This window comes from Coregonus clupeaformis, chromosome 12 (genome assembly GCF_020615455.1).
Source record: "Coregonus clupeaformis isolate EN_2021a chromosome 12, ASM2061545v1, whole genome shotgun sequence".
In the NCBI taxonomy this organism is placed as follows: Eukaryota; Metazoa; Chordata; class Actinopteri; order Salmoniformes; family Salmonidae; genus Coregonus; species Coregonus clupeaformis.
Window position 1 is genome coordinate 48,825,759 of NC_059203.1, and position 25,122 is coordinate 48,850,880.

At 43.2% G+C, this 25,122-nt stretch overlaps 1 protein-coding gene across 1 annotated transcript in view; it reads left to right on the plus strand.

The window, feature by feature from the left end:
• The window catches only part of LOC121578349 (metabotropic glutamate receptor 4-like), a 303,853-nt gene extending 280,633 nt beyond the window's left edge, over window positions 1–23,220 (plus strand). The window contains exons 10-11 of the mRNA XM_041892671.2: window positions 14,129–14,375; window positions 21,691–23,220. Of these exons, the coding sequence (XP_041748605.2) occupies window positions 14,129–14,375; window positions 21,691–21,740 (297 nt within the window). The 3' untranslated portion in view covers window positions 21,741–23,220. The remainder of the gene's footprint in view (window positions 1–14,128; window positions 14,376–21,690) is intronic.
• The last annotated feature ends 1,902 nt before the right edge of the window (window positions 23,221–25,122 follow it).

The window sequence follows — 25,122 nt, forward strand, 5'->3', positions numbered from 1 at the left end:
GGCATGTTGTGTAAATCAAATGATACAAACTCCCACCAAATCCATTTTAATTCCTGGTTGTAAGGCAACAAATTAGGAAAAATGCGAAGGTAGGTGAATACCTTCGCAAGCCACTGTATCTCCATATATACTTACAAAATGTTTAAACTGATACAGGGGACGTTCAGACGAGTCTTGTAAGGCTTGTGGGTGTCCTAGAACACCATCATGTTCGTGAGAGTCTCATCTTTCGATAGCGTGGTCATAATAATCTATAGGATGAACTGTTTGGACGGTACAGACGTTTTTGTGAGAAGACAAACACAGCTCTAGCTCTGCCACCTTTCACCGCAGATGCAGAAGGGCGATATCGGCGGATGTGGTGGATTGAGACGCAGCCCATGCAAAACAGATGTCTCTAGCTTAAACAGACAGATTTTGATGGGGATTTTTGTATTATGTTAATTAGATTTCCGCGGGGGTGCTAAGGGATGGTACATTTTTCTGCTATACTCTGTGTCAGAGCATTGATTTTCATTTTGTAATCATACAGTTTTAATCTCCCCTGCAGTCTTGGTTTTATGAAGACTAGAATTACAATCTGATGATTTACAGTATATCTGAGATATAATTGCATTGGGGAGGTTAGAATCAATATAAAACTGCTAAGCCATTAATTATTGAAATATTAAAAGTTCTGATTTGAAGACAAAAGTACGGCCTATTATTTTCTACATGCACAGCATTTGAAGATAATTCCCCTAAACTCTGCAGGCCCTTTGCGTACTGTAGCCTGCTTGTAATTCTGTGACTCATGCTTATGTGACAGCTATGTGCCACAGTGTATTAGTGACTGATGAGCTGTTTACACAACACAGAGCTCACACTTGTGTCATTGTGTCAAATCAATGAGCCTGGCCTGGTGAACAGCAAATCCACTGAACACTGGGATTCACACCTAGGGGCAATTGTATTGGTTTTCATTCAAATACTTTCAAGCATTCGATTAAGCCTGCCTGGAATGGTGTGTCAGATGGGTGTGGTTTGCACTTTTTTGGACTATTCCATTGGTTCTGTTGTGCCAGGCAAGCTGAATCAAGTGAAGGATAAGTATTAGAAAGAAAACAAATACTGTTTGAACCCAAGGTCTGCTGGGATGTACAGGTCAGATGGGGACAATGGGAGAAATGGATGCACTGTAAACCCCAATATGCTGTCAATACTCAAAACTTTTGAGGAAACCCATTGCACTTAATATATCTGAGTACAGTTACTTAAAGTGATTTTGTAGTCATTACTCAAACCGATAGAGTCACTGTGACCCTGTAGAGCAGGGGTAGGCAACCCTGGTCCTCGAGTGTTTTTGATTTAACCGACCTGGAAGACCAGGTGATTTGAATTTAATACAGTGGCCTGAAACTCATGGTTTATAGACCTGCAAATAGGGTAGCAAAATTCCGTGAAGTTTCCCAAAATTCCCAGATTCTCAAAACATCCTGGTAGAAGGATTTCCTGGAATCTTCCACCTGGGATTTCTGGGAAACCTGGGAAATTTACCAGAAGTTTACAACCTTACCTGCAAGTCACATTATGCTGGCTTGCAAAGTGATGTGTAATTCCTATTAGAATCCAGCCAGAGTTAAGATATCCAACAGTTGAAATGTGTATTCACCCGCAACCTGCATTCATAATGACTGCCAGGGTTAGGATTAGGAACAGTGTGAGGAGACTACCTAAGCCATTTAAACTGGAACATTTAAGTCATTTAGCAGACACTCTTATCCAGAGCGACTTACAAATTGGTGCATTCAACTTAGGATAGCCAGTGGGACAACCACATCTTGATCACAGTAAGTACACTTCTTCAAACAAGCAGCTGTGAGCAAAGTCAGTGCAATCAGGGACAACTACATCTCGATCACAACCATTTTCGTAACGGGTGCAAAAAATCTAACAAAATTATTGGATTAGTTTAGAAAAATGTATGTTATTTATCTTTGTGTAGCGTAAGATGTATCAATCAGTCACTCAATTTACATGCAAAAACACAGATATTAAAAACAAGAATTTAAAAAAAATTGTTATCATAACTTTTTTCTATGTAGTTGATGTGACTTCTCATTTAGTTTTGATTCAGTAACACATAAACATTTTAAGTAATAGGCCTAATCACTTTTCTTTGACTTTGAGTTCAACTTACTCAAAGTATTTGAGTTAAAAATGCCTTGGGGTTCACAGTGTGGATGTTGAGTTTTCAGCATAGCTACAGTACAGTGTGCTGATTGCACAGCCTTGAGATAAAAACAATGGATGAAATGAGTAGGTGGAAGCAGATCTATTTGGCAGCTAGACAAAGAATGGTGCCTCAGTAGCTGTCATGAGCACTGCTTATCTACTCAGGGGTGAGAGGCTAGTGAATGCATCGCACTGGCAGGGAGGACACAATCAGTGGGGCTAGAGTAAAACAACAGAAAGAGGGGGGTATAAAGAGCTACTATAATATCATCATCATTAGCGTCTTCCCACTGGGCTGCAGAGGCAGAAAAAAAAACAGAATACATTCTGCTCTGCCCTCTACTCAGCTTGTACATGGCTAAAATGTATATCTTGTAAGACTGACTATCACTTATGCCCTGCATTCAACATGTGTGTGTGTGTTCTTCTGCAGTGCTTTACAGTGCATTGCATATGACCATTGCTAGTTAGATGGACTCAGTCATAGTGCAAAATGTCCATAGAGTCAATTGTGGGTTAACGTAATGAAGCCCTTACTGAGCTAGATTAATTGTGTGTATCAGTCAACTTCCCTTATCAGTATGACCTTTTGTGTTGTTAACACAATGCATACTCATCTGAAGAACAGAAAGACACCTGCAGGGATCAAAAGGGAAAACAACTTTTACAAGACGTTTATGCCGTTTTTGCTTAGTCTCTTCTAAATCCTGTCTGCTACCATCACGTTGTGTTAATAACGGTGCAAAAATACTGGCATAGGGATCAGCCTTTAAAGGATTGGTCATAATTTAACAAGAGCAAGGTAAACTAACACAAACTGCAAAAGCTCCATATGTACTGCATAACAGATATTGACCTGAACATTGCTTATCTCTTGTAATCAGTAGCAAACCGCGATGGATATCAATAACTACTGTCTTCCAGCTGTCTGTATTCTGCCTTGAAAGATAAAAGAGCATCATGAAATAGACTTAACGCAAGCTTTTTCCTAGATGAGGTAGTCCATTAGCTAGTGTGGCTTTGAATCACAAAACAGACCTACTTTTGTTTCTCCTCACAATCCTGCAGAAACCCAGCCCTGCTAATTCAATTTAAAAACCTGGAACAAGTTCTCTTATAGAGGCTTAAGATAAGAGGTGGCTCTTCTTTTCCCAATTTGTATTAAACATTCATGAATTAGTTTTTCCCTCAGAAAAGGGCAGACACAATTGGGGAGAGATAACTTCAATTCTTTGGGAGGAGGAGAGCCACCGTTGCCAGGAGGCTGGAGCTCTGCTACTGTAGGTGAGAGAGAAAAATACAGTGGCATGACTACGCCAAGTCCTTCCTTATACTGCTCTCTCTGCTTTCTCTATTAAAGTGTATGAGAGTAGCTAGTCATATTATACACATGCACACATAAGAAACGTTGAATGTAGTGTAAAGATGCCTTTACAGTATGTTAAGAAGATATGCGATTTAGTGTTGAATTACTGTGTTGTTGGTTATCTGTTCTTAAAAATTCTCTTTTGAGCTAAAATATTCAGGATATGCATCCACAATCAAGAATACTGGGCTGCAGCACACACAAACTGCTTGATTTCCCAATCAATTTGAAGAATTCTGTGATAGATCCTCTGCGCTGTTATGTAAACAATGTTCCTTTATAAGAAATGAACATGCAAAAACAAAAGCACCTCGTAATCATCCAAAGTGACAAGCCCAACAAAGCCTTGCAGCTGGAAATGACATGTCTTTTAGAGCAAATTAAATGCTCGAGTTGCTCTGGGTCTTCATTTAACTTATCTGTCCGCCTATGTGCTCATCACCAGTTTACTGCAAGCCTCCCTCGCCTGGCACTCCAATTACACTCATTTATTTGTCATCCTGTGTCAGGAGAAATGTAACAAATGCCATATAGGAGGCCTTCTCAATCAGTCAAATCTGGCCTATCAATAGTGTGTGATCACAAAGCATAATGCTGGAAATTGATGTGGCACTGCCTCACCTGGAGAGGTGCAGTAAATCAGAGGATATCTGTTTAGGTAGGGGGAGGGGGAGGAGTGGTAGTAACGTTTCACAATGGAGTCCAAGGAGAAGGTTTCTCTCCTCACAATGGACGCCTTCCCAACACAATCAGCCGACTTAGAAAGAGCTGCCATTACGGTGCTCGAACAGCTGACTGCTAGTGAGTGGTTTTGTCCATCTCTTTTATGTTATGAAGTTTTCATTATGCTGTTGACAGTGTTCTTGTTGTTGTCTACCGGCTGTTAAGAAAGTAGGTTAGTTCAACAGCCTTAGATTACTTGCTGTGATGTGATGTGTCCATTCACTGTAATGCTAGGTCAGAAACAGTCCTCAACCCGTCAGCTGCCGAAACAGAGAGACAGACAGACCAATGGCCCCACTCTGCTTTGGTTGTTGTTGGTTTTTCATAGATAAACAACATTATTCATTGTACAGCTGTCCCAGAGGCCTAATAGAACATAATGAGGGTCAATGGGACAGAGCACAGAGGATTTCATACTGGTTGCATCGGCTACATGACACAAGCCCTTTGGGTGTGAAGTTGTTGTCCTGTGCATTCCTAGAGGGAGAGGAGGGGATTGGACAAGAAGCTAATCAAGGCCAAAACATTGTAGTCTCTTTGTAAATCACGTTTTCCAGCAACACCACATTAGAGTCCCTAAGGGCAATAAATCCTTATTGGTTTAATTAGACTATAACCACAGTAACCATGTGAGGCTGTGAAATCTCTGATCTACTAAGATACTTAAATTAATTTTGAAATGATTCATAGCCTGTTGTTTGAATGTGCCATACTGAACTATGAATAAAACCACAGAACCTGCATTGTTTCCCAGGACGAATGTTAGTCAATAACGGTAATTGAAAGTGCTTTTTATTAAGATCGAGCAAATGTTATACAGCTTGCAGGTTGGCGTTTATTGGGATGAATCTTATCCTGGAGGCAGAGCTGAGCGGTTTTCGCTAGATGGGCGAGCCGTAAAGTCAAAATTGGCTATACCGTAAAAAATGTATGAAAACAGAAATGTGCTTTTTCGGCTTAATTTAAGGTTAGGAATTATGTTAGCAGTGTGGATAAGGTTAGTGTTAAAGGGTGGCTGAACTTCCTGATTTGGCCTCATTTTTCAGTGCCCATGACTGAAGCCAAACAAGAGTTGTCTTGGGAGAGGGGGTGATTTAATGTGGGTGTCTCTTATGTGTGTATTGCACGTGGCAAGCATTTGTACATTCACTCTGCCAAGACAGTACACAGTTACAGTCACTCACCCTACTAGATAACTTGAAACAACCTCACGTGTCTTGAAGTTGCCTAGGCTAGCCAACTTCCTTCACCAATTAGCTTCACCGGCATTTACAATGTAAATGGCCCAATATTTTCATGTTGCACATCTTATAGTTGTCTCATTAAATGCTTTCAATATTTGTATATTAATTTGTACAATTTATAGTTGGTTTGACATTTTAAAGTCATTTAAATTTGAAGCTATTGACCTTTTAAAATATTGTCCATGTACATTGTGTGATTTACTGATGGTCCCTAACTACCCCTATAAGGATGTTGAATGTCAAACCAAGTTGACCATGGGCATTACGATCGGGTCGTGTGCATCTGTGCTCCGAATTGATGATTACTTGGGTGATGCCAGCTGTGGGCATGTGGGCAGGATCAAAATAAACCCAACCCAAGGAAAACTGTTACAGTACCCTTAATTCCGTTAGATACACATTTTTCCTATTAATCTCGCAAATCTCAGTTTTGGACAAGACTTTATGATAAAATGTATCCTATTTACACTTTGTAGCCAATTTGACACTAGAATAAATGTTTCTGACTCATATTGATGCCACATAGGCCGTTTTCAAAACAAGAAGTTGCTTTTTAGGGGCAGTTACTTTTTAAGGTTAGGGTTAGGTTTAAAATCAGATGTTATGACTTTATGACTGTGCCAGCTAGTGTGACCACCCTGCAGAGCTGACTCCATTACATGAGTCTTCCAAATAAATGCAAACCTGCATCCAGCTCGCTAAAGAAATGCAGGTCCATAGAAATCACATGTTCTATATGTGCAGGTCTGCCAGTAGCACTCCTCAAACATGCGCTGCTCTGAATGGGCTGAGGAAGAGGCAGATTAGGGGAGAAGTACAGGCGAATGATCCAGCCAGTCTACTGTCTGAGTCACAGTCTGAAAATGGGTTTGCTCTGATATACACTCACAGCCCCATGGTGGACGGTAAAATGTAGGCTTATTCAACAGAACTGCAATGCCAAACAGTAATTCAAATGTTCAGTGCGTACAGTGATTGGATTCTAATGGTCAACTCTGCATTAAAGGATGACATGTTTTAGATTTCTATTTATTATGGATCCCCATTAGCTGCTGCCTGTCTCTCTCTCTACCGCACCTGCTATTTCAACCTCTAAATGCCCGGCTATGAAAAGCCAAGTGACATTTACTCCTGTTGTACTGACCTGTTGCAACCTCTACAACCACTGTGATTATTATTTGACCCTGCTGGTCATCTATGAACGTTTGAACATCTTGGAGAAAAATCTGGCCTTAATGGCCATGCATGTTATTATCTCCACCCGGCACAGCCAGAAGGGGACTGGCCACCCCTCAGAGCCTGGTTCCTCTCTAGGTTTCTTCCTAGGTTTCTGCCTTTCTAGGGAGTTTTTCCTAGCCACCGTGCTTCTACATCTGCATTGCTTGCTGTTTGGGGTTTTAGGCTGGGTTTCTGTATAGCACTTTGTGACATCTGCTGATGTAAAAAGGGCTTTATAAATAAATGTGATTGATTGATTGATTACAGAGTTTAACAGAGTTATAAACCAGAGCAAAAACAGACAGAAAAAAAACAGTAACGTAATCACAGAAGTCAAAGGAAAATCAGTTACTTCACACAGTATTAATCACATCAGATACAGTGACTATAGACTAACAAGTGTAAACTACTCAACAAACATAGTACTAACATGGTGTTAACATGGTGCTAAAATATCAAATCAAATGAAATGTTATTTGTCACATGTTTCGTAAACAACAGGTATAGACTAATAGTGAAATGCCACTTAAGGGCTCTTCCCAACAATGCAGTAGAACGATAATAACACGAGGAATAAATACACAATGAGTAACAATAACTTGGCTATATACCCGGGGTACCAGTACCGAGTTCATGTGCAGGCGTACGTGGTAATTGAGGTAGATATGTACATGTAGGTAGAGGTACTAGGCAACAAGATAGATAATAAGCAGTAGCAGCAGCATATGTGATGAGTCAAAAGAGCAAAGGGGGTCAATGCAGATTGTCCGGGTAGCTATTTGGTTAACTATTTAGCAGTCTTATGGCTTAGGGGTAGAGGCTGTTCAGGGTCCTGTTGGTTCCAGACTTGGTGCATCGGTACCGCTTGCCGTGCGATAGCAAAGAGAACAGTCTATGGCAATACAGTGCATTCGGAAAGTATTCAGACCCCTTCCCTTTTTCCGCATTTTGTTACATTACAGCCTTATTCTGAAATGGATTAAATAAATAAAAATCCTCAGCAATTTATACACAATACCCCATAATGACAATGCGAAAACAGGTTTTTCAAAATGTTTGCAAGTGTATAAAAAAAAAAAACGGAAATACCTTATTTACATAAGTATTCAGAGAGACCCTTTGCTATGAGACACGAAATTGAGGTCAGGTGAATCCTGTTTCCATTGATCATCCTTGAGATGTTTCTACAACTTGATTGGAGTCCACCTGTGGTAAATTAAATTGATTGGACATGATTTGGAAAGGCACACACCTGTCTATATAAGGTCCCACAGTTGCCAGTGCATGTCAGAGCAAAAACCAAGTCATGAGGTCGAAGGAATTGTCCGTAGAGCTCTGAGAAAAGATGCCAAGAGTGTGCAAAGCTGTCATCAAGGCAAAAGGTGGCTACTTTGAAGAATCTGAAATCTAAAATATATTTTGATTTGTTTAACACTTTTTTGGTTACTACATAATCCCATATGTGTTATTTCATAGTTTTGATGTCTTCACGATTATTCTACAATGTAGAAAATAGTAAAAATAAATAAAAAACCTTGAATGAGTAGGTGTGTCAAAACCTTTGACTGGTACTGTATGTTAATGTGATTTTTATTTTTATTTTTTTATACATTTGCTAAAATCTCTAAAAACCTGTTTTTGCTTTGTCATTATGGGGTATTGTGTGTAGATTGATGAGGAAAAAAAACAATTTAATCCATTTTAGAATAACGCTTTAACGTAACACGTAAGTGTGGAAAAAGTCAAGGGGTCTGAATACTTTCTGAATGCACTAACTTCTTCTGTATAATAAAAAACAATTGGAGAATACACACCAATACAAAACTATGTGTACATTCAGAGGGTAGCTGGTTTCTGTACTACAGTTCTACCAAGTATTTATACCGCTGACAGACTTTTACGAGCTGTTTTGACTGCAACTAAGCATATATCTAAGGTAGTGTTGATTTTGTACACAATCATACTTAGTTATAACCAGTTATAACCATAGGCGAGTACACAAGGTGCTCCATCTATGCAGGTGATCTGTCTATCAGGTCAAGATCATGACAACAGGTCCCCTCCACCCACTGAGGATATGTATAATTTTATATTATGTTTCTAGATTCAAATAAATACTTTTTTAGATTTAACCAAAAGTAACTACTTTTCTGAGAATACACACCAATACAGCTCTCAGAGTTTTGTATTGCAGTTAGATATCAAATATTTATACCATTTGAAGACTTTGCATTCCATTGGCATATTTTTATATGCACAAAATTACCTTATTACAGTCATACGATACATGGTATAGAAAAGTACAATCTTAGGCGAATACTTTATTATCTGTCTATCTGGTCAAAATCACTGATTCAGGTCCCCCTCCACCCTCTGGTGGTGTGGATAACTGATTATGCCTTCAGAGAGACGTAGATTCAAATAAAAGGTCCTATCTATCAAATTACTATTGACGGATTTATGTATTTTTGGCTCGGGTCAAAATGACCCCAAAGGAATTCAATTGATAAAAAGTCTATATTGATACTGAAACACTAAACAATTATTTAGATTGATTAAGAACAAGTTCATTGACAAATGTAAGGGTTGGTGTGAGGTATGACCCAGGTGCGGTGCAGGATAGACAGTAGGCAGTAGGCAGAGATGGTGAAACAAGGATCTTTACTGGTGGTCCAGAAGCCAGGATACAAAATAACGGAGTAATTACGACTGAAATAATAAAGAAACAGGGAGAACACTTCTCGAGTATCTGTACATACTTCTCCAATCAGACATTGATTAGTACTGCTGAACATAGAGAAACTAGCAGAGAAACTGAGCAAGGGAACACAGGGAAGTGAGGGCATGAATACACTGGTGAACAGGTAGACACACGTGATACCAATAGGATCATAATTAGTCCAGACTGTGAGTGAGGAGGTGCCTAAGGTTGTCGGAGGAGGACACCTAGTGGATCGTTCCGGAACTGCGACCCCCTCCTGTAACAGTGCCACCCCCCCCCCCCCGAATGGCATGACTTGGCACTCGTAATGCCCACTGGGTGTGTTAAAATCCGTCTTCCACTCGTCCCCCTCCCGAATCCTCACCAGGTTGTAGGCATTGGGGGGAGGGACCCCTCCCCACATGCCAGCAGTCCACGATCCGGTCCACAGTAAAAGCCGGCTGCTCTCCGACGAGGCGCAGTGGGGGAACAGGACGAGGAGGGGGTGCCAGGGGACAGGTGGCGACAGGCTTGAGGAGGGACACATGGTGGGGGAAGTTGCAGGCGGTAATTCACTGGGTTGACTCGCCGGACCACTCAGAATGGCCCGGACGAACAGGGGCGACAGCTTCCTGGACTCCACGCAGAGGGAAAGATCCACACACTCTGTCCCAGGCGAAAAACTGGGGCTGGGCTATGCCTGAGGTTGGCCTGATGTTGAGACCTGACGAGGCCTGCTTAAGCGCCGCCTGTACCTGCCTCCAGGTGCGGCGACAGCGACTGATGTGGGCCTGGACCAATGGGGCCACCGCCTCCTCTCTTGCTCGGTACCCGTATTGGCACTGGAAGGGGGACAGGCCGGTGGACGAGCAGAGAAGGGTGTTGTGGTTGAACTCCGCCCACACCAGTCGCTGACTCCACGAAGCTGGGTTAATGGAGGCGTAGCACCTCAGCACCCCCTCTAGATCCTTGTTGACGTGTTCCGTCTGCCCGTTCGACTGCGGATGGAAGCCGGAAGACAAGCTGACGGAGGCGCCGAGGCAGGTGGCAAACGCCTTCCAGAACCTGGAGGCGAACTGAGGGCCCCGATCCGACACCACATCCTGGGGAAGGCCGTGGAGCTGGAAAACGTGCTGCACCACCAACTTAGCCGTTTCCTGGCCGACAGGAGTTTGCGAAGGGGAATGATGTGGGCAGCCTTCGAAAACCAGTCCACAACGACCAGGATGACTGTGTATCCATCAGAGAGGGGTAGGGCGGAAATGAAATCCAGCGAGATGTGGGACCAGGGGCACTTGGGGATAGGCAGGGGTCGAGCAGCCCTGCCGCGGCTGACGTGAGCTCTTCGTGCGCGCGCACACCGGGCAAGCAACCACGAAGGCGCGCATATCCCCCTCAGCTGATGGCCACCAGAACCTCCTGGCGCCCCCGGATGGCTAGCGAGGTCGAACGCGTGCATCCTCTGAAGCAGTCGTGAGCGCCCCGCCTTGGGTACGTACATCCTCCCCAATGGACCTCCTCCCAGATCGGGCTCCCGCCATAGCGATGCTCTGATCAGCCTATCGATTCCCCACGAAACTGGGGCAGCAATCAGGGCGTTGCGGACAATGGGGTCGTCCCTCTCCGCCAAGTCCACGGGGTCGAACTGCCGGGAGAGCGCGTCAGGCTTGGTGTTCTTCGACGCCGGACGATATGAGATCGTGAACCGGAACCTGGAGAAGAACAACGCCCACCTGGCCTGGTGCGAGTTGAGCCTCTTGGCCCCCGAATGTAGGCTAAGTTCTTATGGTCAGTCCATACGACGAATGGATGGGCGGCCCCCTCTTGCCAATGCCTCCACTCCCCCAGGGCGAGCTTGACCGCTAGCATCTCACGGTTCCCCACATCATAATTCCGCTCCGCCTGGGACAGCCGACAGGAGAAAAATGCGCAGGGGTGAGTCTTACCGTCTGTGAGGAACCGCTGGGACAGGATTGCTCCCACCGCAACATCTGAAGCATCCACCTCCACAATGAACAGCAGGGACGGATCAGGATGCCCTAGGACCGGGGCCGTTGAAAAACTCTGCTTAAGTGCATCGAATGTGTTCCCCGCTTCCCGGGTCCAGGCGAAGGAACGCACGCTCGTCTGGGTGAGGGCTGTCAGGGGAGCGGCTAGGGAGCTAAAATTGCAAACCCTAAAAACCGTTGTAGTTGCTTGAGGGAGGAGGGCTGGGGCCAATCCAGTACCGTGCTGACCTTGGCTGGGTCCATCCGTAGGTCCCCCTGGGTGACGATGAACCCCAGGAAGGAGACTGTCTCCGTGTTGAACACACACTTCTCCGCCTTGACGTAGAGCTGGTGACAGAGAAGGCACAGGTGAACAGGTAGACACAGGTGACACCAATAGGATCATGATTAGTCCAGACTGTGAGTGAGGAGGTGCCTAAAGTTGTCGGAGGAGGACACCTAGTGGATCGCTCCGGAACTGCGACCCCATGCTGTAACAAAAAAAAAAGTGAAGAATTGAATAAACCACCTTTAGGCTATGATCCAAAAATATGCCTCTGGGTTCAAAATGACCCCAGTCGGTGGTATGAGGGTTAAACAATTAACATCCCATCATGCTTAGGGTCATGTATTAAAAATTGCCCAGTTGCCCATTATTTTGGCTAGAAGAAAAGATCTCATGGACTTTTTAAAGAGGGGTCTCAAAGTAGCATAGGGTGTTTAAAGTGTGTGTGTGTGTGTGTGTGTGTGTGTGTGTGTGTGTGTGTGTGTGTGTGTGTGTGTCACCAGATCTCAACCCAATTGAACACTTATGGGAGATTCTGGAGTGGCGCCCGAGATAGCGTTTTCCACCAAAATATGGAATTTCTCGTGGAAGAACGATGTTGCATCCATGCAGACACTTGTAGAGTCTATGCCAAGACTCATTGAAGCTGTTCTGGCAGCTCGTAATAATAATATAATATGCCATTTAGCAGACGCTTTTATCCAAAGCGACTTACAGTCATGCATGCATAATTTTTTTTTGTGTATGGGTGGTCCCAGGGATCGAACCCACTACCTTGGCATTACAAGCGCCGTGCTCTACCAGCTGAGCTACAGAGGTCCACAGCTCGTGGTGGCCCAAAGCCCTATTAAGACACTTAATGTGGTGTTTCCTTTATTTTGGCAGTTACCTGTGACTCAGAATGGTCATAATGCTTCTTGACAGTGTCATAAAGTGTATTTTCTGCAAGTTATTTAAAATATGATGGAAAAAAACATGACTGTAAAGAATTCATTACAACAACAAAGGACTTACGAAACAAACTTTCAAATGAAAGGAAACTTCTTGGCAGGGAAAAAATACATTTGAATAAATGTGAGTTTTGATACTCTTATGTAGGTGTCATAACCAGCCATAAAATAATGCAATATATGTCACAACAGGTGTAAATATATGGGTCATGACCATATTATGACAGGTTATGATATGTTATGTCAGCTGTTATGATATATTTTGACATGGTTATGACCGTGTCATAGCATATTATGACAGTGGGTGTCATGTAAAGTGTTACCATTAATACAATACAGCAGCAGATAACATAAACCAAATAATCGATCAAATAATGTCCCACTACAACTAGTCCCAAATGTCCGGATTGTTTATTTGTTCTTACTCCTTTAAATGAATCCATGGATAACAACTTGGGTCCTGAATCCCCCCATAAGACATCAGAGCCGAACACAGACCAGAGCAGAGCACTAGTGGACTGTGTCTCCACAGCTGTGAGAGGCTCTACCAACGCTGGCCTCTGCTCCTCTTACCTCCCATCCACCATCCCCCACGCAGTTCTGCTTTGCAAACACTTAAAATGGAGTGAGGGAGGTGCTGATCAGCAATGCCCTCCCCCGTGATTCACAATGTTCAGCCATGGATAAAAAATGTATTACGTTATTTCCTTTTTATGGGGCAGCTTGTAGTGAATCAGAATAGGTCAGATAGGCTGGTGTTATGACATTCTGTTTTAAAGGTTGACGTGATGGCCATGTTAAAACTAGCACTGCAGAAAATCAACAAACGAGTGTCTTGGGTGAACCATGGTGGTTGTGGTTGTGTGCGTGAGCGTGTGGGTGGAGGAGGATGTTGATGATTTAGGATTAGCCTTTGTCCTCTGGGTTTTTATAGGTCAGTAGGGCCTTAATAAAGCCATCCTACCAACAGATACATGTATTAATAATTGACTTGTCTAATGTGCATTGTAACTAATGATAGTGATACACCATAAACATGTCTTATATGCTTTAGGCTTACAGTATATGCTCTATTAGACATACATCGTACACATACACAACAACTTTGGTGAGGAGTAAAGCTTTGTCATGTATTTTACGGCGTCAGTTGTGTCCTTCACAAATCATTTCCGTCTCTTCATAAAGGACATACAGCAAGGACAAACTGACAGAAGTATTTTAACCTCAGAGAAGTAAAGAGCGTTTGACATGAACATCTAGAGTAGACCACCAGGGACGCGTGGAGCAGTAACTGTTGATTATTAGTGCTCTTTATTAACTTTAGGCAGGGAATACTGTATGCTTCCCGACGGCGGTTACATTAACCCTAACCTTAACCCTAAACTTAACCAAGTTCGATCTGTAGGTCTAACAAAGTCTCCTTGACATTACTTTACAGATGTACATCCAGACAACCACGCTGACCATTTCAGTGAGCCTGAGTGCGTCTGTCTCTCTGGGGATGCTGTACATGCCCAAGGTCTACGTGATCCTCAGGCACCCGGAGCAGAACGTGCCCAAACGCACACGCAGCCTCAAGGCCGTGGTCACAGCTGCCACCATGTCCAACAAGTTCAACCCCAAGACCAGCCTACGTCCCAACGGAGAAGCCAAGTCCGAGTTGTGTGAGAGCCTGGAAACACAAGGTGAGTTATAAGGTGAAGACTTATATATGCTATATATACTGAACAAAAATATAAATGCAACATGCAATAATTTCAAAGATTTTACTGAGTTACAGTTCATATGAGGAAATCAGTCAATTGAAATAAATTCATTAGACCCTAATCTATGGATTTCACATGACTGGGAATACAGATATGCCTCTGTTGGTCACAGATACCTTAAAAGAAATGGGCCTCAAAATGGGCCTCAGGATCTCGTCATGGTATTTCTGTGCATTCAAATTGCCATTGATAAAATGCAATTGTGTTAGTTGTCCGTAGCTTGTGCCAGCCCATACCTTAACCCCAATGCCACCATGGAGCACTCTTTTCACAACATTGACATCAGCAAACCGCTCACCCACACGACGCCATACACGTGGTCTGCGGTTGTGAGGCCGGTTGGATGTACTGCCGAATTCTCTAAAACAACGTCGGAGGCGGCTTATGGTAGAGAAATTAATTTTCAATTCGATACATTGGTTTAAGAGGTAGAAGGTGGAAAGCAAAGTATCCAAATAATTATTTACTGGCCATCTTCCGCCGTTGTTATTTGACACTTCAATGGATGCAGGAATTTTTTATTTTATGTCAGTTTGTGAGTATGGGAAGGCATTAAAACATTCCCTGATAGGCTCAAATTCTCCACTGTGTGTGGAGATCACTAAGGAGGGCATCAGTACCAGGAGCGGTGCATAGTGCTACTTCACCAGCTACCTCAACGCCATACACAATAAACCTATTGTATTGTATTGTATTGAATGTATGTGATCCATTTCAATGCTTGTTATACAGCGTCTACAACAACCATGTTTTATTTTCAATTTCAATATCACAGAAAAACAATGCTCAATATGCTGTGCAGGTATATTTTTCAGCAGTTTGGCTCAGATTTGTGGCAGTGTTCAAAGCCCGGTGTAATTATTTGAGAGGTAAATCAGTTTCCTTTCTGAACTAGCTGAACCTCTCTCTGCCTGAGTCCATCTCCCTCTAATTTGAATAGAAATAAAAATGCTTGGTGGTTTCTGGGACAGACTTGGCTTTATACAACTATGGTAAGTAATGACTTCAACCATTGACACAGCAGAAATGTCTCAGGTGATGGCCAAAACACTCAACCACCCGGCTGGCTCGCTTCCCTCAGAAAAGAAATGTCAGTCATGTCTGTCAACAGAGATAGACTCCCTATTTGTGGGTAAATCTTAATGACGGATGCATATCGTGATGATTCACTGTTCCCTGAGAGCTAGCCTACAGTATTTGGGGGATTATTTAGCCCCTGCAATTTTTATTCCACTTATAACAAAAGTACGGAGATGTTCCCCAAAAATTACATGGTTGACCATATACTGTAGTTGTTTATATAGAATGCAACATTGCAAATATTTGATGACAAAATGATGAGGATGCTGAGCATGGTGTGGCATTACATCTACACATAGGCCTTTATCCTAAAAACATGTATTTAGTTTAACGACAACAGTGACAATGTAACAATAAGTGAGGAGAGGGAGATTTGATAGCAAGCACACATTCCTTGCCTTTCTGTTTACAAAGGGGCATACAGTGCACAGGTATTTGAATAAGCACCATTTGTCATTGTCATGGTCATTGCCATTGAGGACACATTGCATGATGAAATTGAACAATTCCTGACCTTCTAGGCAGAGTTGCAAAGAAAAAGCCATATCGCAGACTGGCCAATAAAAATAAAAGATTAAGATGGGAAGTCTGAGATATGGTTTTTCTTTGCAACTCTACCTAGAAGGTCAGCATCCCGGAGTCGCCTCTTCACTGTTGACGTTGAGACTGGTGTTTTGCGGGTACTATTTAATGAAGCTGCCAGTTGAGGACCTGTGAGGCGCCTGTTTCTCAAACTAGACACTCTAATGTATTTGTCCTCTTGCTCAGTTGTGCACCGGGGCCTCCCACTCCTCTTTCTATTCTGGATAGAAACAGTTTGTGCTGTTCTGTGAAGGGAGTAGTACACAGCGCTGTACGAGATCTTCAGTTTCTTGGCAATTCCTCGCAAGGAATAGCCTTCATTTCTCAGAACAAGAATAGACTGACGAGTTTCAGAAGAAAGTTATTTTTTCTGGCCATTTTGAGCCTGTAATCGAACCCACAATTGCTGATGCTCCAGATACTCAACTAGTCTCAAGAAGGCCAGTTTTATTGTTTCTTTAATCAGCACAACAGTTTTCAGCTGTGCTAACATAATTGCAAAAGGGTTTTCTAATGATCAGTTAGCCTTTTAAAATGATAAACTTGGATTAGCAAACACAATGTGCCATTGGAACACAGGATGATGGTTGCTGATAATGGGCCTCTGTACGCCTACGTAGATATTCCATTAAAAATCAGCCATTTCCAGCTACAATAGCAATGTCAACAATGTCTACACTGTATTTATGATCAATTCGATGTTATTTTAATGGACAAAAAAATTGCTTTTCTTTCAAAAACAAGGACATTTGTGAGCCCAAACTTTTGAACGGTAGTGTATCTATCTATCTATCTATCTATCTATCTATCTATCTATCTATCTATCTATCTATCTATCTATCTATTGTGACGTCACGAGAGGCTACACAGCTTTCAGCGGGATTGCTCAAGTAGTGCAAGGAGACAAGGTTCAAACAAAACAAGGATTTTATTATAGGTCTTGGGAAATTAACGAAAATATAACCAAATTCTGTTCTCTTGTGGCTCTTTAAGGGTTAACAGTTCAGGGATGTCTCTTCCACATCCAAAATCATAATTCTCACTCGCTCAGATAACTTTTCCCCAGCCTTACTGTAGTCCACGTTGCAGCTAGTGGCCAACCCAGCAAAAAGTCCTTCCAAATGTCTCTCACGTATTTCCACAGGTGCATATATCCAAAGGTGAGTATTTCCCAAAGGTAAGTATCTCCAAATCCTTATATTCCTCATGGAAGTGGACGTGCAGCACTCTTGTTCTCCAGAGAGCCCAGGTTGGAGACTGTGTTTCTTCACAACCCACACACTCCCTCTCAGTGTGTCTCTTCCCTCCAAACCTTCAGCTCATCAGCTCCTGATCTGTTTCAGCTGCGTGGGGAAGATTGGCCATAGAGGTGTGGAGGTCCCGACCATACCAGCAGATGGAGCCATAGCTGTCTGGGTTTGCAGCCACCTCAGGGGATGTAACGTCCCTCCAGGACACAGCCTCTCGTGACATCACACATCCCCCTCCTCGGGACCGACGTCCTCGTCGGGGTAAAGGCAGCGAAGAAGGCATCACGCCGGGAGAGGGCGTCCGCATTGCCGTGGTGCTTGCCAGACTGCTCTCTCTTCAACTCCTCCAACTCTAGGACCAGGGACTCAGCCTCCTGTTGTCTCTCCTTGAGTTTCTTACTGAACGCATCAGCCTTGGTTTTAGCAGAGTTTAGCTTCTGTTGAGCAGCTTTCAGTTCCTTCTCTCTCTCTGCCTCCGCATTCTTCATCTTGTTCTCCAACACCTTGTACTTCTCCCTCTGCCTTCTTCTGGACCTCCTTACTACTGCGCAGGGTCTCCTCACACTCCTCGATGGTCCTGCGCAGCCTCTCCAGCTCCCCCTGTTGCTTATGGAAGGAGCTCTGTTGGAGTTTAGCCTGGAGGATATCTAACTCTTCTGTCTTCATGTCTAACTGTTGCTTTAACAAACGATACCTCTCAGCGGTCCCCTTCAGACCAGACAGTTCTTTGTCCAGATTCTGTAGCTCCGTCTCTGTGTCGGTCTGGGCCCCTGCCATCCCTATCAGAGCCCGGGCGGGAGTGAGTAATTCGGAGGATTGCACCGGGAGCCTTCCCAGGATGAGTCTTGCCTCTCCGTTTCCGAGGTACTCGGGTTATCCTCTCCTGAGACTCTCTCCAGAGTGGGTAAAAGGCTGGGCAGTCTCGTCCAATTAGGACAGGGACGGGGAGGGAATCAACCACCCCGCCGTCGTGTGTATGGTTCCCCGTGTGCTGGTCATTGTAAGTTCAGTAATGGGGTATTCTCTGGTGTCCCCATGGACACAGGAAACTGGGAGGACTTTCCCGGGGTCAGACACGTTGGGCCCACCAAATCCCCTTACGCACCAGGGTGGCCCGGCTACCAGAATCCAGTAAGGCCTCCACATCATGGTGATTCACAGTTACCGGGCAGGTGGGGGGTCGATCTGGGCCGCCATCTACGACTCCCAAGAGCGAGGCAAACGGTGTGTGGGTGCTGAGCTGGAGGACTCCGCAGTGGGCATAGGTTCATCGGCTGGTTTCCCACACTGCCAGGAGATATGTCCCATCTCCCCACACCGGTAACACTGTCGAGTTTCCCCTCCTGGTGTACTCTTCTTGGACCCGCCTGGTTTCTGGCTCCCCCTGGAGCCGGGATAAGTCCTGAGCGTGGCTGGGTTCGAGACCTTGGGGTCCTTTGGACGGGTTCTTCCCATTTGTGGTGGGGGCCGCACTCCTGGGGTCTTTTCGGAAGCATTCAGCATCTCCGCTGTGGCCTGGTACTTTTCCACAGCTTCCACGGTCAGATCAGCCGTGGTCAAGGCCTGTTGACTGATGAACCGTTTTGCCTCATAAGGCAGGGGCGCGTAGGTAACGATCCACCACAACGGCCTCCCACCACCGCCGCTGCTGTATTCCTCTGCGGATCCAGCCATTTCCTTGCGATTCGGACAAGTTCATGCATCTGCGCCCGAGGAGGTTGGTCTGGTTGGAAGGTCCAGCTGTGAAAGCGCTGGGCCATACCAAACTTTGTGAGTCCATATCTGCTGAGGATCTCAGACTTCAGGGCATCATAGTCAGTAACCTGGTCAGGGCCCAGGTCCCGGACAGCATTCAGCGATTCCCGGTTAGAAAGGGGGCTAACAGACCAACCCACTGTTGCTTGGGCCAGGCTTCCCTAGTGGCCGTGGCCTCAAATGCATGCAGGTATGCCTCAATGTCATCGGTAGCTCCCATCTTAGATATAAAGTCACTTGCCTTTATTGGGCGGGTATTTTGGACCACCCTCTGTCTCTGCAACTGCAATTCCTCTGCCTTCAGAAGGTTGGCTTTCTTTTGCTCCTCCAAGAGAGCCACGTTTGCTTGCATCTGGGCTTGCTGGCCAGCAACAAGGGCTTTCAATATGTCCTCCATTTCAGTCGGGCGGGGAGCCTACGGCCAACTTGGAAAACTGGGTGATCAAACCTTCGATATCCTCCTCTGACATGCACTATTAACGCTTGAGCGTGCCCGTATTCTCCACCATCTGTGACGTCACGAGAGGCTACACAGCTTTCTAGCGGGATTGCTCAAGTAGTGCAAGGAGACAAGGTTCAAACAAAACAAGGATTTTATTATAGGTCTTGGGAAATTAACGAAAATATAACCAAATTCTGTTCTCTTGTGGCTCTTTAAGGGTTAACAGTTCAGGGATGTCTCTTCCCACATCCAAAATCATAATTCTCACTCGCTCAGATAACTTTTCCCCAGCCTTACTGTAGTCCACGTTGCAGCTAGTGGCCAACCCAGCAAAAAGTCCTTCCAAATGTCTCTCACGTATTTCCACAGGTGCATATATCCAAAGGTGAGTATTTCCCAAAGGTAAGTATCTCCAAATCCTTATATTCCTCATGGAAGTGGACGTGCAGCACTCTTGTTCTCCAGAGAGCCCAGGTTGGAGACTGTGTTTCTTCACAACCCACACACTCCCTCTCAGTGTGTCTCTTCCCTTCCAAACCTTCAGCTCATCAGCTCCTGATCTGTTTCAGCTGCGTGGGAAGATTGGCCATAGAGGTGTGGAGGTCCCGACCATACCAGCAGATGGAGCCATAGCTGTCTGGGTTTGCAGCCACCTCAGGGGGATGTAACGTCCCTCCAGGACACAGCCTCTCGTGACATCACACTATCTATCTATCTATCTATCTATCTATCTATCTATCTATCTATCTATCTATCTATCTATCTATCTATCTATCTATCTATCTATCTATCTATCTATCTATCTATCTATCTATCTATCTATCTATCTATCTATCTATCTATCTATCTATCTATCTATCTATCTATCTATCTATCTATCTATCTATCTATCTATCTATCTATCTATCTATCTATCTATCTATCTATCTATCTATCTATCTATCTATCTATCTATCTATCTATCTATCTATCTATCTATCTATCTATCTATCTATCTATCTATCTATCTATCTATCTATCTATCTATCTATCTATCTATCTATCTATCTATCTATCTATCTATCTATCTATCTATCTATCTATCTATCTATCTATCCTCATCTATCTATCTATCTATCTATCTATCTATCTATCTATCTATCTATCTATCTATCTATCTATCTATCTATCTATCTATCTATCTATCTATCTATCTATCTATCTATCTATCTATCTATCTATCTATCTATCTATCTATCTATCTATCTATCTATCTATCTATCTATCTATCTATCTATCTATCTATCTATCTATCTATCTATCTATCTATCTATCTATCTATCTATCTATATATTTACACTACACTGAGTATACAAAACATTAAGAACACCTTCCTAATATTGATACCTCCCTTCCTCAGAACAGCCTCAATTTGTCAGGGCATGGACTCTACCAGGTGTCAAAAGCGTTCCACAGGGATGCTGGCCCATGTTGACTAAAATGCTTCCCACACTTGTGTCAAGTTGGCTGGGTGTCCTTTGGGTGGTGGACCATTCTTGATACACACGGGAAAGTGTTGATTGTGAAAAACCCAGGAGCGTTGCAGTTCTTGACACAAACTGGATGGCACCTACTACCATACCCCGTTCAAAGGCACTTAAATCGTTTGTCTTGCTCATTCACCCTGTGAATGGCACACATACACAATCCATGTCTCAATTGTCTCAAGGCTTAAAAACCCTTCTTTAACCTGTCTCCTGCCCTTCATCTACACTGATAGAAGTGGATTTAACAAGTTACATCTGTAAGGAATCATAGCTTTCACTTGGATTCACCTAGTCAGTTTATGTCATGGAAAGAGCAGGTGTTCATAATGTTTTGTAAAAGATACATCTATATATGAAACTTGGTCCAATCTGTAGCTGAAACTACATGGTATTTACTCTTAGGTGGATATAACATCATTTCTATTTTTGGATATGTCATCAAATAACATTGATATCCACCTGTCGATGTACAAAGCACAAAGTAGAAATTCTGCACCACTACTTACTAACCACAGTGTATACAGTACAGCAATAACTTTGATGTTGCGCTGACCTCGTCTCTGTGTTGATATCATCTCCTTCTTCCTCTTCTCTTTCAGCTTTCGCCACAAAACAAACATACATCAGCTACAGCAACCATGCAATCTAGGAGAGGAAGGCCATCGTCATTGTTCAGTATGGTCACCTCGTGGCAGGTGAAACTTTTCTTATGCAGTGGAAATGGGGGGAAAATAGAGCAAGAAAATGGACATGGGACATTTTGTGAGGATCACTAAAGTATTTCCTAGGGAATAGTCATCGTAAAGGACAGAGAAAATACAAACAGAGATGCAGGAAGGGACCCTCAGGGGACCCCAACAGAACAAATACAGTATAATTGTGATGTTCCATCTTGTGTCGGCCATGGCAGACAAGACAAACACTTCCCTCCTGGTCCAGAGGCCAGAGTCCGGAGATGACATCATGCAGGATGGGGCTTCTAATCCCTTCTCGTTGTTTACATTGCTGCGTTACCTTCTCTCTCTCTATGACTTATCTTCTCAAGCTGACAATTGAAAGAATCTGTTTAGGTGTGTGCGATGCAATGTTGTAGTCTGCCAGTGTTGTCATCAGTAAGTTACATTGCTCTCAATGCTTCAGGAAGTTACAGAGCCACCAGTTTATGAGTGGTCAGTCCTTAAATGTCTAGGAGGACTTTAAGTAATGTAATTGTTAAAAAATATATTTCTGAAAGTATTCCAGTTTTTAGAAAAAGACTGGATGGAAAACATCATTCCAACAATGCAGGATAATTGTATGCCATCATAAAAAATTCTAATGATGTTGACAACAAAAAATATGGTCATTACTGATTTTAAGCATGCCCGTTTGAACATCCTGTGTTGTGTTGTTAAAAAAAATATTTAGAATGCGTTCAAACTATGTTGCAGTGTCATTCCCATTGTTTGGGCCTGAGCCTATTGTATGTAATCTCCAAACTGATGAAGGTCTAGTGACTGATCTTTGTTTTGTTGTGCTAAAGTGAGGCCCTGATCTGTATTACCAGCTATCCAAAGGCTGCCACTGCCCTCTGCCCACTACGTCCGTGTTTTAATACAGTAACTCCAGATTAAAACGAAGAGCCTGAAAGAGGCCCTACAGTGAAATACCATAGCTGACCCCCATCCATTTCCACCAGCTATCCTCCTGGTCACACATAAAGGTTTTCATTGATTGATATGATTTATTTAAGCGTCATACACCTACCGGTGCCCAGCCCACATGGGATAACAAGACACTACTAAATACAATTTTCCTTTTACTCAAGGTACAGCTAAGTTGTACAGATCATAAAAATTAAGATAAAGTTGCCACAGTATTCATTCACCCAAGATGATATCCATAACGAGACTAATTCATAACACAAAATGTTGTCTCTGAGGACTGTCATGTTCTGTAAAATGCTTCAGGGATATGCTATGTTACTATATGACTGATGCCTCAAGCTGCAGAAAAGAACCTACTCAAGACAAAATGCAAAAGGTTCCAGTACTCATTTCAGTCGCCTTCAGCTCTCTGAATAAATACAATATATTACCAAAAGTATGTGGACACCTGATCGTCAAACATCTCATTCCAAAATCATGGGCATTAATATGGAGTTGGTCTCCCTTTGCTGCTATAACAGCCTCCACTCTTCTGGGAATGCTTTCAACTAAATGTTGGAACATTGCTGCGAGGACTTGCTTCAATTCAGCCACAAGAGCATTAGTGAGGTCAGGCACTGGTGTTGGGCGATTAGGCCTGGCTCGCAGTCGGCATTCCAATTCATCCAAAACGTGTTCGATGGGGTTGAGGTCAGGGCTCTGTGCAGGCGAGTCAAGTTCTTCCATACCGATTTCGACAAACCATTTCTGTATGGACCTCGCTTTGTGCACGGGGGCATTGTCATGATGAAACAGGAAAGGGCCTTCCTCAAACTGTTGCTACAATGTTGGAAGCACAGAATCGTCTAGAATGTCATTGCATGCTGTAGCGTTAAGATTTCCCTTCACTGGAACTAAGGGGCCTATCCCGAACCATGAATAACAGCCCCAGACCATTAGTCCTCCTCCACCAAACTTTAAAGTTGGCACAATGCATCCGGCAGGTAGCATTCTCCTGGCATCCGCCAAACCCAGATTTGTCCATTGGACTGGCAGACTGCCAGATGGTGAAGCGTGATTCATCACTCCAGAGAACGGGTGTGCTCAATTTTCTACACCTGTTAGCAACGGTGTGGCTGAAATAGCCGAATCCACTCATTTGAAGAGGTGTCCACATACTTTTGTATATATAGCTTATATCAGAGGGGGGTGCTGTAAAACTGAGCAGCCCTTTAGTTTTTTGAGGGAAAAATTGAGGTCATGTGTGATGTGAATTCAATGCTGCTTTTCCATCTATCCCTCTGTATTACTTTAAACACCATTTGTGTTGCAGAAATAAAATAATGTGAGTGCTGACCAAATGAAATGGCAAGTTAATATATGTTATTAAATAGATTGATGATGTCTGCTTTTATGTCCTGACAAAACTAAAAAGGGAAAAATGTGAACAAAAAATAAACAGTGCCTGACTATCTGACTATGTATTTGTAAAACCTATTGAAAACTAATGAAGTGTGTGGAGCATGTCCAGTTATTTTTATACAAAATCACATTTCTAATTAAAATGTTTTTAAAAGTCCAAGCCTCTCTTCTTTCTTTCAAATGTTTGCTCTGTGGTCTGGAGAAGTAGTCAGACATGTCAGATAGAGAGGGAGAGCGAGAGATAAAGGGACGGAGTGCCAACAGGACTGACATGGCTGTCTTGGAGAGGGCAGCAGAGGGCAGTAGTGATGTCATTAGTTTAGATGCAGGAAGTTCAGGAGGCTTCAGGCTATAACCAAAGACAGTACAGTATGAAGATAGGTAGAAACTGCTTCTCCAATAGAAATCCCCAATCACGCTTGTAGGCAACAACGTTGGCGACGTTGGCTAGCTAAGCTCATACATGTGCAGGCCGTCAAATCAAAGGCACTCCTTTGATATAAAGTTGTTTTTGACTAAATGAAAATGTGTCAGTTTGTCACTTTCACGAGGTTGGAGGAATAAGATGTTCAACTTCCTAAGCCTTTAGATTTCGAGAAAATTTACAACTAAAGAAAATGTTTCACTTCTCTCAATGACTTCCTAAACCCCAAACCCCGGGTTGGTCTGCTTCACAAGCGTTCCCGGAATTCTCACGATGTTGCGCCTCTGGGTTTAGAAAGTCTGTGCTATAACATTAACTTAACTGGTCAAATAACTTCACTATTTGGTAAAAACCAAACCAACAATCACACAAATTTGATAGCACTTCATAATAACCACGTAATAAAGCATTGATAATGGATTAGTAAATAGTTTATTCATCATTTGTGAATCATTACTCCCACATTTGCAATTGTTAGTAACCTAGTTATTCACACATTTATAGGCAACTTTTAAAGTATTTAATAATGATTCATAAGATCATTCATAAGATGTTTAATG